The sequence below is a fragment of the Stigmatopora argus genome, chromosome 11, assembly GCF_051989625.1.
Source record: "Stigmatopora argus isolate UIUO_Sarg chromosome 11, RoL_Sarg_1.0, whole genome shotgun sequence".
Taxonomy (NCBI): domain Eukaryota; kingdom Metazoa; phylum Chordata; class Actinopteri; order Syngnathiformes; family Syngnathidae; genus Stigmatopora; species Stigmatopora argus.
The window spans coordinates 13,123,379-13,137,018 of record NC_135397.1 but is presented as its reverse complement, the minus strand read 5'-3'; the positions used below and the strand labels follow the sequence as shown (position 1 = coordinate 13,137,018).

Genomic DNA, 13,640 nt, shown 5'->3' with positions numbered 1-13,640 from the left:
GTTCCCAAAATGATGCACACAAATGTCCTCACGATAGGATAACGCACGACCACTTGCCAACGAGAAGCTAACGGGAAAAAACACTGAAAAAATGCAACGCAACATATGTCGAGGTACAAGTCTAGATAGATATTTATTAGTTTAGTATTTTTCTAAAAGGAAGGCAAACTGCCACATGCAGCGCCGCAATTGGATGTGTCTGAAGCTTGGAGCTTGACTTCCCTACGTTTCTCCTACAAATGGGCCTTGAGCTTGTTTGGAGGTTCTAGCAGGGGAGCGCAGCTACTGGTATACCGATGAGTAGTCGTCCGTCGGGGGGACGTCGTCCGCTGCCACCGAGCGCTGAGCTTCGGGAGGGACACACACGGAACGGTGAGGGAGGAAGGGGACACCCGCCTAGCCAGCCAGATCAGCCGAATCAACCCTAGCGATCAATGGGGTGACAGATGTCGCAGCCAGATCGCCCTCACATCCACCAAATTGTAGGCGTACCAGAAGTATAAATACCCCAGCTACAGTGAACGTTTCACGCTCACGGTTTCTCAGCTTCTTTGCGTGTGGTCGTAAAGACCATACAAAAGACGCATCTCTTTTTCATGTTATCATCAACAATCAAACTAACTAAATCAAAAGACGCATCTCTTTTTCATGTTATCATCAACAATCAAACTAACTAAATCAAATATACTTTAAACTAAATAAAATATACTTTAAACTCTCGCCACGAGAATACTTTCCCAGCATGCTTGCAGGCAATATGCAAATGTTAAGCTTCTCTATTGGCTAGACTACACTAATCGTCATCTTCTTTCACGCCTCATTTTTCCCAGCATTTATGGGACGTGAAGTGGCACCAAGTTCCCACTTCACATTATCCACGCTGAAAAGGTGAGGTAAGGACAAGAAATTCTTTTATATTGCAAAATTTCATTCTAGGAGATAGGATTTCCTTCATCTCTCCTTTTTTCAACTTTTCAGAGGAACAACATTGCACATAATCATGGCTGAAAGGGTAAAGCTGCACTACTTCAATGGGCGAGGGAGAATGGAGTCAATTCGTTGGTTACTTACTGTTGCAGAAGTGGAGGTCAGTGAATGCAACTAATTTTCTAACAAACTATCACGGCCATGAGCTTCAGAACATCACTTTTTTTGTTGTTATAGTGTGTTTGATCCTAATCTGAAATGAAAACACACAATTAAATCCACTATTGCATATGTATGGAATACATTTACGAATAAATCTTTACGTATTATAAACTAATTAACTATTTACAGGTCGATAATTTAACTCATTGGCTGCAAGCCTTCGCAATCAAACCGGATTGGACGGCCACTTGTCAATGGTTGCTAAAGAGTAAATAGTAAATATTTAAATTAATAGCATTTTAAATGATTTTTTTCTTTTTAAAACATTTTCAAAAAGGAGTAAATTAGATCTTTTTTCACTTGTAAAAAATAGAAAATATATATTTAAAGCTTCACCACAAAGTGCCCAATCAATCAATATAATGTAATTTAAAAGTTAGTATCCACAAAAATAGCAACTCAAGTGAAGACTTGACAGGCTTTCACCCTTTTAAATAAATACAATAAAATGTAGTCCAAGAATGTAAACACCTAGGAATCACAATTGACTCAACTTGCCTTCAAACAACAGAAAAAAAACACGCTAGATAAAATTAAATGCAATTTGTCCAATTTTAGGTTCATTAGAAACAATCTAACACCTGATTCAGCAAAATTATATTTTGACACAATGATCATATCACACATGATTTGCTGCCTAACAAGTTGGTCATTAGATTAGATTAGATAACTTTATTCAACCGGGAGACTTTTTGCGGTGAATCGTAATATAACATAAACAAATTTAAATGAACTTGGATTACGATGCAGACACACTAAACTTAATTTTTTTTAACATTTTTATATAATTCTCCCGGCCGGGTTGGCTCTGTTTGCCCCGCCTCCATACTGACTTTCAATTAATATTGAGGGTGGTTTGAGTTTGTATTCCCTTCAAAATATTCCGAAAATGATGCACACAAATGTCCTCACAATAGGATAACGCACGACCACTTGCCAACAAAGTAGTCTTGAATTAGCGATCACTCCGCCAACGGGAGCTGACAGGCTAAGGGGGAAAAAACACTGAAAAAAATGCAATGCTCCGCCCAGTGCTCCCAGAGACATTACAAAGAGGGAGTTGCGACCAGAGACATTACACGAGGGAGTTGCAGGGAGAGAGCCAGTGCCCCTGATGTTCTTATGAACAGCCAACGAGAAGTAATATATAGTCCTCGTAGCGATCGCTTCGCCCAGTGCTCGTAGATATCTGTTATTAAAGAAACACAAACTCCTGAACTGGAACAATACTGTTAAATATGCAGATGCCACCTTTGTTTACAAAATCTTCCAACACAAAGCTGCTCCTCCACTTTGCACAAAAGAAATTCCAACACATCAACAAGGGCTGGCTCTAGAGGTGACTGTGTAGTTCCCTCAAAAAGAGTGCTTTCAGCCAAAGCACCCTCTCTGCCCGTGCCGCACATACCTGGAACTCAATACCAATTAACATATGTGAACTCCCGTCTCTGAACCTCTTCGCCAATCCCCTTAAAACCTGGCTGTTAGACGTACAAAATTGCGATCACAACTCTGTCGAAAATTGTGCTACGTGTGTGTCTATATATATCTACTGTGTGTTTTTGTTTATATTGTACCTACACAAGGGACTAAAGATGGAAATTAGCCGGCAGCTACAATCTTACATATTTATATATAATATGTTCATTAACATGAATATAAATATGTTCATTAACATGAATATAAATATGTTCATTAATATGTGCTGTCCCTTATCAAATCAATCAATAATTTTGACCTGTTGTCATATATGGACATTAATTTTGGGGGGGGGATGTAGACCACATATGTAGATGTAGTTCTTTTAAAATGACCAAAAAAATAGGTGTTATTTTAACACTCCATTTATGGAAACTGCTGTGTTGGTCGTAAAGAAGACAAGTTAGGGCAAGTGGAGTAATGCTTGATTCTTTTAAAGCTTCTACTTTGCTCTGAATTACTAAACCTTGTGTTGTCAACACTGTTTTCAACTTCTAATTGGAGCATTCAAAAAATATTGATTGTGTACTCCTGCACCCTCTCACCTCTGCTGTACAACTTGATATCCACAGTTTGATGAGTTCCATATGACCACTCGGGATCAGTACCTGAAAATGTTGGAAGGTGAGTTTGAATCCCTCTGAAATGAACTTGGAGTCGAGTCAATGTGGCTTTGCCACGCCTAACTAACCTGCCGATGAAGCAGAACGATAAAGCGTCCCAGCACGACCTTTGCACAGGTTTATTTACGTTGTCACGGTGATTCGGCTGGTTTGACTGGGAGTGGCCGACGTAACGCATTTTTCTTTTCAGACGGGGACCTCTTGTTCCAGCAAGTGCCCATGGTGGAAATTGACGGAATGAAAATCGTTCAGACAAAGGCCATCTTGAACTACATTGCTGAGAAGTACAACCTGCATGGGAAAGATGTCAAAGATCGAGTCAAGTATGAACTTTCAAACGTAAAAAAACAGCATACTGTGCTGCTCCTTCCCTGCACAGACGACCTTTTCGCAATATTTATATCTTGTAATTTAGCAATGTTGGGATTTTTATGATTTCCTATCAACTTCATGGTTATTATAAGTTTGGCGTTTGAAGATGCAAGGCAATGCAAAAGCATTTTAATCGGAATTTCAATGAAAAAGTGAGGATTACAGAAATGCGCAAATCTGTTTTGTTTAGTTTTGAAACAATTTTATTCAAAGAAAGAAAATATTCCGTTTTTTTTCTTCATTTTTTAAAACAAAAAATGAAGTGGAGAGAACATTAGTGTTTTCCTTTTTATTATAAATTTAAATGTAATGAAAAATACTAAACTAACATGTATGTATGTATATATATATATATATATATATATATATATATATATATATATATATATATATATATATATATATATATATATATATATATATATATATATATATATATATATATATATATATATACCTGTTCCCCTTTTTATTAAAAAAAAATAAATCAAAGTCAGTGTTTTTCCATTTATTTTATAATGTAAATTGGAGATAAAATTAGGCAATATTTAATCACCCCTTTATGTTGAAGCCTAAGTAAATAAAAATAGTATTCATAAAAAAACTAAAGGTAGAAAAATAGGGCTCCAAATCCTAAATGTCACAAATTTAACCAGATAAAAAGTAAAAGTTAAGAAAATTAATTAAAAATATCTTTTTAAAATTCTAAAGTAAAAATGGCTGGATAAATTACTCCTTTTCAATTGTTTGAAATTTTAAAATGTAATAAAAAAAAATTCTTATGTTGCTTTTTATTCATTACTTTTGAAAATGCTTTTTTTGTGTATAATTGATTTCCCAACAAGTTGTACTTTTCAATCTTTTTACGTCGTAATTATTTTTATTTCAATTACTGTAAATATTTCACCAAAGCGTTATCATATACATTTAACTCATTTACTGCCATTGACGGCAATAGATGCCCAAAATATATTTGACTGGGGGGGCTGACAGCAATTCCCCTCAGTAAAACTGGACCGGACGTCTATTGTCGTCATTGGCAGTGCATGTGTGGGATGTAAAAAAAAAAAGTTGATAGTCGATTAATGGTGGCTGTTGAGCAGTAATGGCCCGCCAAAGGGAAGCTTGAAAAAAGCTTGAATTGGACATCCCGATTTTGTTTTAATGCTCATTCAACTGACTTGACCTATCGGAATAAAATAGAAGAACTTCCTTGGATGTCGTGGATTTTAGGGGTTTCATTGAATGCTTTTGCATGCTTCATTTACAACCTTGTCAACATTGGTCCTCAGGATCAACATGTATGCAGAAGGAATGATGGACCTCATGGAAATGATCATGATTCTGCCCTTTACCAAAGACGTGAAGCCCAAACTGGACAACATTGAACAGAAAGCAAAAGAGCGCTACCTACCTGTGTATGAAAAGGTACTTGACCCCGCCCACAAAAAAACCCAAATATTATGCTGTTCTGCGCTGCCCTTTAAGATTTAAGGTTGTGCGCAGCAATTGAAAGATCACATTTACCTGGTGGGAGGACAGCTGAGCCTCGCCGATGTACTGCTGATGGAATGCTCCCTCATGCTGGAGGAGAAGTTCACGGGGATACTGGGAGACTTCCGTAACGTCAAGGTGGGCAAAAGACTAACTACCGTATTTTCCGGACTATAAGTCGCATATTTTTTTGTTAGTGTGACTAACACAAGTGTGACTTGTTTTTTTTCTTCTTTCTAACCACAGTTAGCCTGTTTTAGGCTATAGTTTTAAAAAAACAACTGTAAATGTTACATTAACAAGTGCCTATTTAGCCTGTTGTTCTCCATCTAACATGTTTTACTTCAAAGTAAGGTGGCTTGAGTGGTTAGCACGTCGGTCTCAGAGCTCTGGGGTCCTGGGTTCAAATCCAGGTTGGTCCACCTGTGTGAAGTTTGCATGTTCTCTCTGGGCCTGCGTGGGTTTTCTGCTTTCCTCCCATATTCCAAAAATATGCATGGTAGGCTGATTGGACACTCTAAATTGCCCCTAGGGATGGGTGTGAGTGTGTATGGTTGTCCATCTCCTCGTGCCCTGCGATTGGCTGCCCACCGATTCAGGGTGCCCCCCGCCTCTGGCCCAGAGTCAGCTGGGATAGGCTCCAGCACCCCACTCTGGCCTGAAATCAGCTTTTAAAGTCTCGACAACGCGATCCTACACCGCACACACGGTGATGTGTATGTGCCAAATGTAAATTTAAGTTGAAAACCAACCATGCTTTTATAAAAAAAAATCTTCCTGATCGTACACTTTTCCCATAAAAAATGCATTTGTTCATTTTTTAAATTTTTTATTTATCTTGCAGGCTTTTCAGGGGCGCATGAAGTCCAGACCGGCCATCGCCCGATTTCTGCAGCCGGGAAGCAAGAGGAAGCCTCAACCCGATGACGTTTACGTCAAAACTATCAGGGAAATCTTTGACTTAAAAATAGTACTCTAAATTCCCCCAACTTTTGAAATGACATGAAAGGTGTTCAATCAGAATCTTATGCACACTGAACATCTATTAAAAAAAATAGCCTCTTGTATTAATTTCTAAATTTAACTTGGTTGGGTCAAGATCTATATTATTTTTTTGTCCTTTAGGAGATAACCGGTGGAGTTACTTATGTCATTTCCAGAACTATATCTTCACTTTTTCTGCCATATGGAAAAACAATTCAAAACCATCTCATTCTTTGTCTAATTTTCCTATCATCTATAGTTATGCATAAAGTGCATGACTATATTTTTCAGTACCAATTAAAGTTTTGTGCCTTTGTACAATCAGTGGGATCAGTTGCAATGCATATTTGTGAATGATAAAAGTCAATTGCACATTTGTCTAAGGAAATATGAGGTGTTTCATGAAATGTTTTGAGAAAGGATAGTTCATTCAATTTCAATATTTTCCTAATGTTCTTGTGCTTCTTTACACCAAAACAAAGGAAAGACATGATATTTGGGTTATTTATAGCAGAGCATGGTATAATTTTAATGGTCCGGCCCACTTGACATCTCCCTAGGCCGTATGTGGCCCACGATGCCAAATGAGTTTGACACCCCTGGTATATAGTAAGGCTTTTTTGCTTTAAAAAACGACATAGTATAGTAAGGCTTTTTTTCTTAAAATACGACATAGTATATAGTAAGGCTTTTTAATTTGTAAAAAATGACCATGTATAGTAAGGCTTTTTTCTTTAAAAAATGACCATGTATAGTAAGGCTTTTTATTTTTTTAAAATGACCATGCAAAGTAAGGCTTTTTATATAAAAAAAAAAACGAACACACTCTTTTACAGCATCAAGACTACAAAAATGGCGAATATAGTACGTCATCTTCCAAACATGGTCATTGAGTCGGGAGGACAAATCACATCCTATGGGCGTGGTTACGCCCATTGGTGACGCAGGTACTTAAATTATGCGCCTGCGCAGCATCGCGTCCCTTTAGCAGCTATTTCCATGCCGTCGGTCGAACGACTAGCACCCAAACGAGGTAAGCCCTAGACTAGAGCAATTTACTGGCCTATGTGCATTTTTAACACCCTACCGGGAGATTTTTTTAGGAATCAATTGAGCCAAAACGCCAACAAATCTGTTAGTTTATTGCCAGGTCGAACACACCGTCGACATTTGAAGTATGGGCTCCTTGGCATGTCACTAGCTAGCTTGGCATTAGCCTCACGACATTTGACTTCAAAAGTATTTTGTCCGTATTCTCTCCATTATTGAGTCGTGGGGGAAGACTTCATTTTATCAAACAAAGCCGAGATATCAACGGTCAGTTTGCCAGGTGAAGGTGTGTTGAATGTAATGATAGTTTTCACTGCGATTGCTAAACGCCCTTTTCCAATTTGTAATTCTGTTTTAAACAAAAAATCATTGATACCAAAATGGTTAAGCCGACTTTCTCCTAGTTTTTAACATCAGTCTGTATATTGAAAGGGGAAATTAGCACCGAGCACTAACTAACTTATTTTCATTCTTTATCTTGATCATTTACTTTAAGATTTCTCTTTCCTGTAATAATTGTTTGCACTTCCCAAATAGCTTGGTTAAATCAAGATGAAGCTTTTCCCGTGTGTCCAGAACCATGCACACCCTTGAGGGGAGAGGAGACTGGGCCAAGGTATCAAGGTAATACTAAATACCCCCCCCCCCCCCCCCAAAAAAACCCCACCTAAACCTATTGTTGATACTCCAGTCTCTGTATATGATAACTTTTGCTCTATTTTTTGCATACACCAGGTCCATGGTGATGTCCAGACCCTGGAGGACCAGGTGATCTTCCCAGGTTGCCCACTTGAAGATGATGCATCGTCTCTGAACTCTGCTCTGAGGTTAATACCGTATTTTCACGCCTATTTGGCGCATCGTTTCTTACGCCGCAGTGTCAGTAACGAGTGCTATTTCTGTATTTTAGACACACAAAGCATGCACTATTTCGTCAGATGCATATATATTTCATATGGATTAAGATCGAAATGCGATAGCGCTGGCTACCGGAAGCAGCTTATTTCCGGGTTATATTGTAATGCATCCAAGTCAAAACATTCCAATCTCACATTATTTTATTGACTAAAGTTGCAATTTACTAACCCCCTCTTATTTTATAGGTGATGTCCCAATCCCTAAGGTGAGGAGGATTTCTTTTTTTTTTTTTTCAATCAGAAATTTCAATAAAAGAGATTTGAGTGTCATTTGTCTTTGTTAAAACACTTGGAGAAAAAAGACCCAGGACCCTCAATGGTCTTTTTTTTTTGGTGTTTATTCTAAATGTTGCTTTTGTCTACAGGTGGAGAACACTAGCTATGCCAATGTGATACTAAGTGTGCAAATGTATTTCTTTGAATAAAAATTCTAAAATGTCATGTTGCTTGCATTCCTTTGCTAGTTCTATGAAGAAAAATACATGAGTATATTTCAAAGGTTTTATTTTCCCACAAAATGGGGTATTTGAAAAGTTCACGTAGATCTTCCAGCATTTAAAGATGAGGTGGTGTTTCCATTGATGAATCTCTTTTTGGCACTGGATGGAATTCTGGGGAGAAAAGAAAGAGGGTCAAAGCACAATAGACTAAGTCCAACATTAAAAAAAATAGACTGGGGGCCAGTTAGGTCAAAAGATTTGACCAAAAAACAACACTAAGTTAGGTTTTACCAACATGAGAAAGACCCATCTCTCTTTTCAGATGTGGTGGGAGATATGGAAAACATACTGGATAGGGGCCCTCAAGATGTTAGTGTCAAAGGCTGTGCCACGCTCCAAAGTCATCTTTCTTTAGCGTTGATTTGGTAAACTTGGGTGGACCTTGAAGAGAAGCAAAATAGAGTATTTTTAGTACACATGACATGAAAATAATAAATCAAATGACATGAAAATAAATCAAATAACCTGAAAAACAGGTCTTCCATCATACACGACTTCTTTGGTCTTGTAGATTTGGACAGCTTCCACCATCTCCGTGGCTTTAAACCTCTGCAAAACACCACAGCATGATTATGTCATTGCTTATTTAACCATTTTGATGCACAAATGACTCCCATTCAATCAAAAAAATAAAATAGGTCTCACAAAGCTCTTAGACGGAGGAAAAATGGTTGTTTAAACGAGTCAAAAATGACCCCTGCGCTACGGTTGAATGAATGTCTCGCTTAGGTTTTGTCAAAACCACAATTAAAAATCAAAAGGTCCAAGCCCTGAAGTCTTCCTTTAGGAAAGGGAAGGGCAAAGGTATATACCTATTATAGAAGTGTACCGTTTATTCCTTACACCTCCACTTGATGGCACTAGTGAGAGTGTGAGTTACCCACACAGGATCTTGCTATTAAAAATCAACGCCAACCCAGTTAAAGTGTCTTCATTCAAAATTGGAGTGTAACATGATGCTAAACAAGCTAATTTAGGAAAGCCGTGAACACTGGTCGCTGATGTCTAAACATTACTGTGACAACAAAATTTCCCGAATACGGGAATAATAAAGTTATCCAATCCAATTACACGGGTAGAGGAATTAGAAGCTATTAAAAAAAGACTCACTTTGCCGACAAACTGCTCCTTTTTGGCCGTTATGGCCACATTATTGATGTTTCCCAGCAGTCTGTCCTCGTTGAGGGACTGAAACACACAATGGAAGGGTTTCTTTTTAAACATTAAGAGCAATAGGTGACGCAATGTAGCCAACTTGCTAGCAAACATTTGTGTTTGCATCCACGTCGGGGCTACATCACGCCAATGAAGCACGTTCCCGTCAAAAAGCACTCTTGAAATGAGAACTGGGGCTACGAAATCCCCAAAAGACAAAGTACCGAACGCGCTGCATTGTCCTGGAAGAAGTTTGTCGGGTCTTTCTTCGAGAAATCGTCAATTCTGAGCAGCTCAGCAGTCCAACGCGCCAGACCTCCGGCTCATCCGCCATTTTGAAAAATGGCGGCGTGGAGGCGGGTCTTTTGAACTCTGACCACAGCCACGCCTCGGCCACGCCTATTACACATAGACACAAAAAAAGAGATCGTTTTCATCATAGAGTGCATTAGTCAGGGGGCTGGGGCTGCAAATACTTTTAGGTTGGGCATTAATACTTCAAAACAAATACATTGTTTTCATAATAACGTACTGTAAATACTTTTTGGTTGGGCTTTAATACTTTAAGATACAATATTGCACATTATGAACATTGCGGTGACATGCACTTCAGTGTTTGTTTTTGACTTCTAAGGTTACATACTTGGATATGCTTTTTCAATTGGGATTCATTTGGCTAAAGCAGGGGTGTCAAACATACGGCCCGCGGGCCGGAACCGGCCCCCAAGGAGGACAGCTGAGCCTCGCCGATGTGCTGCTGATGGAATGCACCCTCATGCTGGAGGAGAAGTTCACGGGCATAATGGGAGACTTCCGTAATGTCAAGGTGGGCAAAAGACTAACTACCGTATTTTCCGGACTATAAGTCGCATATTTTTTTGTTGGTGTGACTAACACAAGTGTGACTTGTTTTTCTTCTTCTTTCTAACCACAGTTAGCCTGTTTTAGGCTATAGTTTAAAAAAAACCTGTAAATGTTACATTAACAAGTGCCTATTTAGCCTGTTGTTCTCCATTTAACATGTTTGACTTCAAAGTAAGGTGGCTTGAGTGGTTAGCACGTCGGTCTCAGAGCTCTGGGGTCCTGGGTTCAAATCCAGGTTGGTCCACCTGTGTGAAGTTTGCATGTTTTCTCTGGGTACTGCGCTATCCTCCCTCATTCCAAAGACATGCATGGTGGGCTGATTGGACACTCTAAATTGCCCCTAGGTATGGGTGTGAGTGTGTATGGTTGTCCATCTCCTCGTGCCCTGCGATTGGCTGCCCACCGATTCAGGGTGTCCCCCGCCTCTGGCCCGGAGTCAGCTGGGATAGGCTCCAGCACCCCTCTCTGGCCTGAAATCAGCTTTTAAAGTCTCGACAACGCGATGCTACACCGCACACACGGTGATGTGTATGTGCCAAATGTAAATTAAGTTGAAAACCAACCATGCTTTTATAAGAAAAAATCTTCCTGATCGTACACTTTTCCCATAAAAAATGCATTTGTTCATTTTTTAAATTTTTTATTTATCTTGCAGGCTTTTCAGGGGCGCATGAAGTCCAGACCGGCCATCGCCCGATTTCTGCAGCCGGGAAGCAAGAGGAAGCCTCAACCCGATGACGTTTACGTCAAAACTATCAGGGAAATCTTTGACTTAAAAATAGTACTATAAATTCCCCCAACTTTTGAAATGACATGAAAGGTGTTCAATCAGAATCTTATGCACACTGAACATCTCTTTAAAAAAAATAGCCTCTTGTATTAATTTCTAAATTTAACTTGGTTGGGTCAAGATCTGTATTATTTTTTTGTCCGTTAGGAGATAAATGGTGGAGTTACTTATGCTATTTCCAGAACTATCTTCACTTTTTCTGCCATATGAAAAGCAATTTAAAACTATCTCATTCTTTGTCTAATTTTCCTATCATCTATAGTTATGTGTTCTAGTCATGTTTTAAGGTCTGGCAAATCTTTTTTCATGATGGCATGTAACAATAAAAATAGTGCACTTTTTTCATACAAATTTTTTATTTATTTTGCGGTTTTGCATAACAGGCAGAATGAAATGCTCCCACCTTAGATTGTGAAAAAAAGTGGTCCTAACTTCAACCCGTTTCTTTCCAATTACTCTGGATTGGTCGCCCGCGTCCGCTCTTCTGTCACATCACCAGGAGCAAAAGTCGGAACACCATCAATAAACTGCAAAAGGGAAGCATCCATTCGATAAAAATGTGAATCCTATTTGCGTAGACCTTATTCCTCATTCAGACCAAGTCTGACCTTAGAATTGTCATCATTCCAGCTGGCATCAGCTTGCCTGACTTCTTGTACCTTGTCCCCATCACCACAGAAAGAAGCCCAGAGGCAACTGCAACAACCATTTGGAGAACATCAACAAAATGACAACACAGGTACTACATTTTGTCACCTCAAACACTTACACAGTAAAACCTTGATATCAGCGGGCTTATTGGAGATGTTATAGGCGCCATAAAAAGACAGTCCACCAAAGACCAAACCAGCCATCAGAGACATGACGCTGCCTTTAACGGAGACGTGTCAGGATTACAACTCATTTTTGTTGTTGTTGCGATTTTGTTAGCCCCTTGAAAAAAATTACACCCATGAAGCTTACTGCTCTCGACCTTTTCTCTTGTATCCCATATATCCTCCCAGCAAGATTGCTGCCGCGTACCCGTATCCGATCCAATCGATTGCCATCGAACAGCTGGGGACCAAGAGTTTGAAGTTTAATAATTATGTCAAATCGTAAACATGAAATACAAAGGCAGTGGCTCCTTAGCCGGTAACCGGTCAAATAGTCCCAGGGGCTATTTAGCCGGTAACCTATTATTTAACATTGAGTAAATAGGGGATTTTCTAAACCATTCAACCAATCTTATTGAAATTTGATGTGTTATTGCCAATTGATAGATTTTAACATTAAGTGAATAGGGATTTAATGACTACTATTTAGGCAGTGGCTTCGTAGCCATAGTTTCTTACTATTAACCCCACACAGAATTCTTAGCGGCTAAATAGCCATATGGGGCCATATAGGCTATTTGACCGGTTACCGGCTAAGGAGCCACTGCCAAATACAAATTAAAAATGAGAATCTTTTAGTACTGTTATTCATAGGCAACCGTGACCTGTGAAGATGAGCAGTATGGAAAAATGAGAATTAGAATATAACTACAATTGGACTGAATTTAAAATGAATGGATGGACAGTTTTTTAATGTATAAGTGCACTGGTCATGCTTGAACTGAAGAATGTTAATGTGGCCTCAGCCTTAAAAAACATTTTTGATCGCTTAGGTGTACTGCATGTTAGTTAGGAGACTTGGAGACCATTAGTTTGATAACAAAAAAAAATATTCTCCTGACATGAACCAGTATAAAGTGTGGTTAACTCATTTACTGCAATTGACGGCACCAGGTTATTCCTTAGCTTTAGTATTTTTAGCTTCAAAAACTGCAGCAAAGAAGTTTGTCAACAAAACACGAATCAAATAATAAAAGTTATCTTATACAATAATTCAATATATATTGTGACCAAGGAGAAGTCCGTATATATATTACATACAAGTGTACTGTAAACGAGCACTTTCTAGTAGTTACACTTCTCAAATTGGCCACTAGATGTTGATATCGACCTAACATTTTAACCTGGAGCTAATCACTGCACAATGGGGATCTTTACAATCCATTCGGCATTTGTTTACAACGTTAATGTCCTATATGCTAAGGACCTTTCAGCCCATCAAATTTACAATAACTTACATTGCGTTTAAATGATGTACAAATCCAGGGAAGATCTCGTAGACTAGCACACTTCCTCGTTCCTACTCCTCAAGGACGCGCATGCGTTCTTTCGCCCGTGTTACCTTCAAATGTCGGTAGTAAAGTAGAACAGTATGTGTCGCAGGTGTA

The 13,640-nt window shown here is 38.8% G+C and overlaps 2 protein-coding genes and 1 long non-coding RNA gene across 7 annotated transcripts; 2 read left to right on the top strand and 1 right to left on the bottom strand.

Annotated features, from left to right (window-relative positions):
• The first annotated feature begins 760 nt into the window (after positions 1–760).
• Positions 761–6,425, top strand: LOC144085015 (glutathione S-transferase A4-like). Of its 2 annotated transcripts, none has more exons than XM_077613952.1 (7): positions 761–893; positions 979–1,087; positions 3,201–3,252; positions 3,442–3,574; positions 4,916–5,051; positions 5,130–5,255; positions 5,962–6,425. In XM_077613952.1, exons 2-7 carry the CDS (start codon positions 1,001–1,003, stop codon positions 6,094–6,096), a joined length of 669 nt encoding a protein of 222 aa, XP_077470078.1. In that variant the 5' UTR covers positions 761–893; positions 979–1,000; the 3' UTR covers positions 6,097–6,425. The 2 variants fall into 2 exon arrangements, with proteins under 2 accessions (XP_077470078.1, XP_077470077.1); XM_077613951.1 differs by having other exon boundaries at positions 854–888.
• Positions 6,426–7,048: 623 nt separating this feature from the next.
• Positions 7,049–8,509, top strand: LOC144084713 (uncharacterized). 4 transcript variants are annotated; one of them, XR_013303893.1, is made up of 5 exons: positions 7,049–7,134; positions 7,689–7,775; positions 7,887–7,978; positions 8,062–8,169; positions 8,255–8,509. It is a non-coding gene; the product is annotated as an uncharacterized LOC144084713 (long non-coding RNA). The 4 variants fall into 4 exon arrangements; XR_013303892.1 differs by lacking the exon at positions 8,062–8,169; XR_013303891.1 differs by having other exon boundaries at positions 7,887–8,161.
• Positions 8,510–10,261: 1,752 nt separating this feature from the next.
• tmem14a (transmembrane protein 14A) lies at positions 10,262–13,633 on the bottom strand. Its single transcript, XM_077612862.1, has 5 exons — positions 13,491–13,633; positions 12,351–12,433; positions 12,147–12,248; positions 11,986–12,073; positions 10,262–11,904 (listed from the first exon to the last, which is right to left on the bottom strand). Exons 2-5 carry the CDS (start codon positions 12,424–12,426, stop codon positions 11,865–11,867), a joined length of 306 nt encoding a protein of 101 aa, XP_077468988.1. The 5' UTR covers positions 12,427–12,433; positions 13,491–13,633; the 3' UTR covers positions 10,262–11,864.
• Between the last annotated feature and the right edge of the window lie 7 nt (positions 13,634–13,640).

Coding starts and splice junctions, on each gene's coding strand:
- LOC144085015 (XM_077613952.1), top strand. CDS start 1,001: ATGGCTGAAAGGGTAAAGCTGCACTACTTCAATGGGCGAGGGAGAATG. Junction 1,088..3,200: donor TTACTGTTGCAGAAGTGGAG/GTCAGTGAATGC, acceptor TGATATCCACAG/TTTGATGAGTTCCATATGAC. Junction 5,256..5,961: donor GAGACTTCCGTAACGTCAAG/GTGGGCAAAAGA, acceptor TTTATCTTGCAG/GCTTTTCAGGGGCGCATGAA.
- tmem14a (XM_077612862.1), bottom strand. CDS start 12,426: ATGGCAATCGATTGGATCGGATACGGGTACGCGGCAGCAATCTTGCTG. Junction 12,249..12,350: donor TATGGGATACAAGAGAAAAG/GTCGAGAGCAGT, acceptor TCTCCGTTAAAG/GCAGCGTCATGTCTCTGATG. Junction 11,905..11,985: donor GGAATGATGACAATTCTAAG/GTCAGACTTGGT, acceptor TCCCTTTTGCAG/TTTATTGATGGTGTTCCGAC.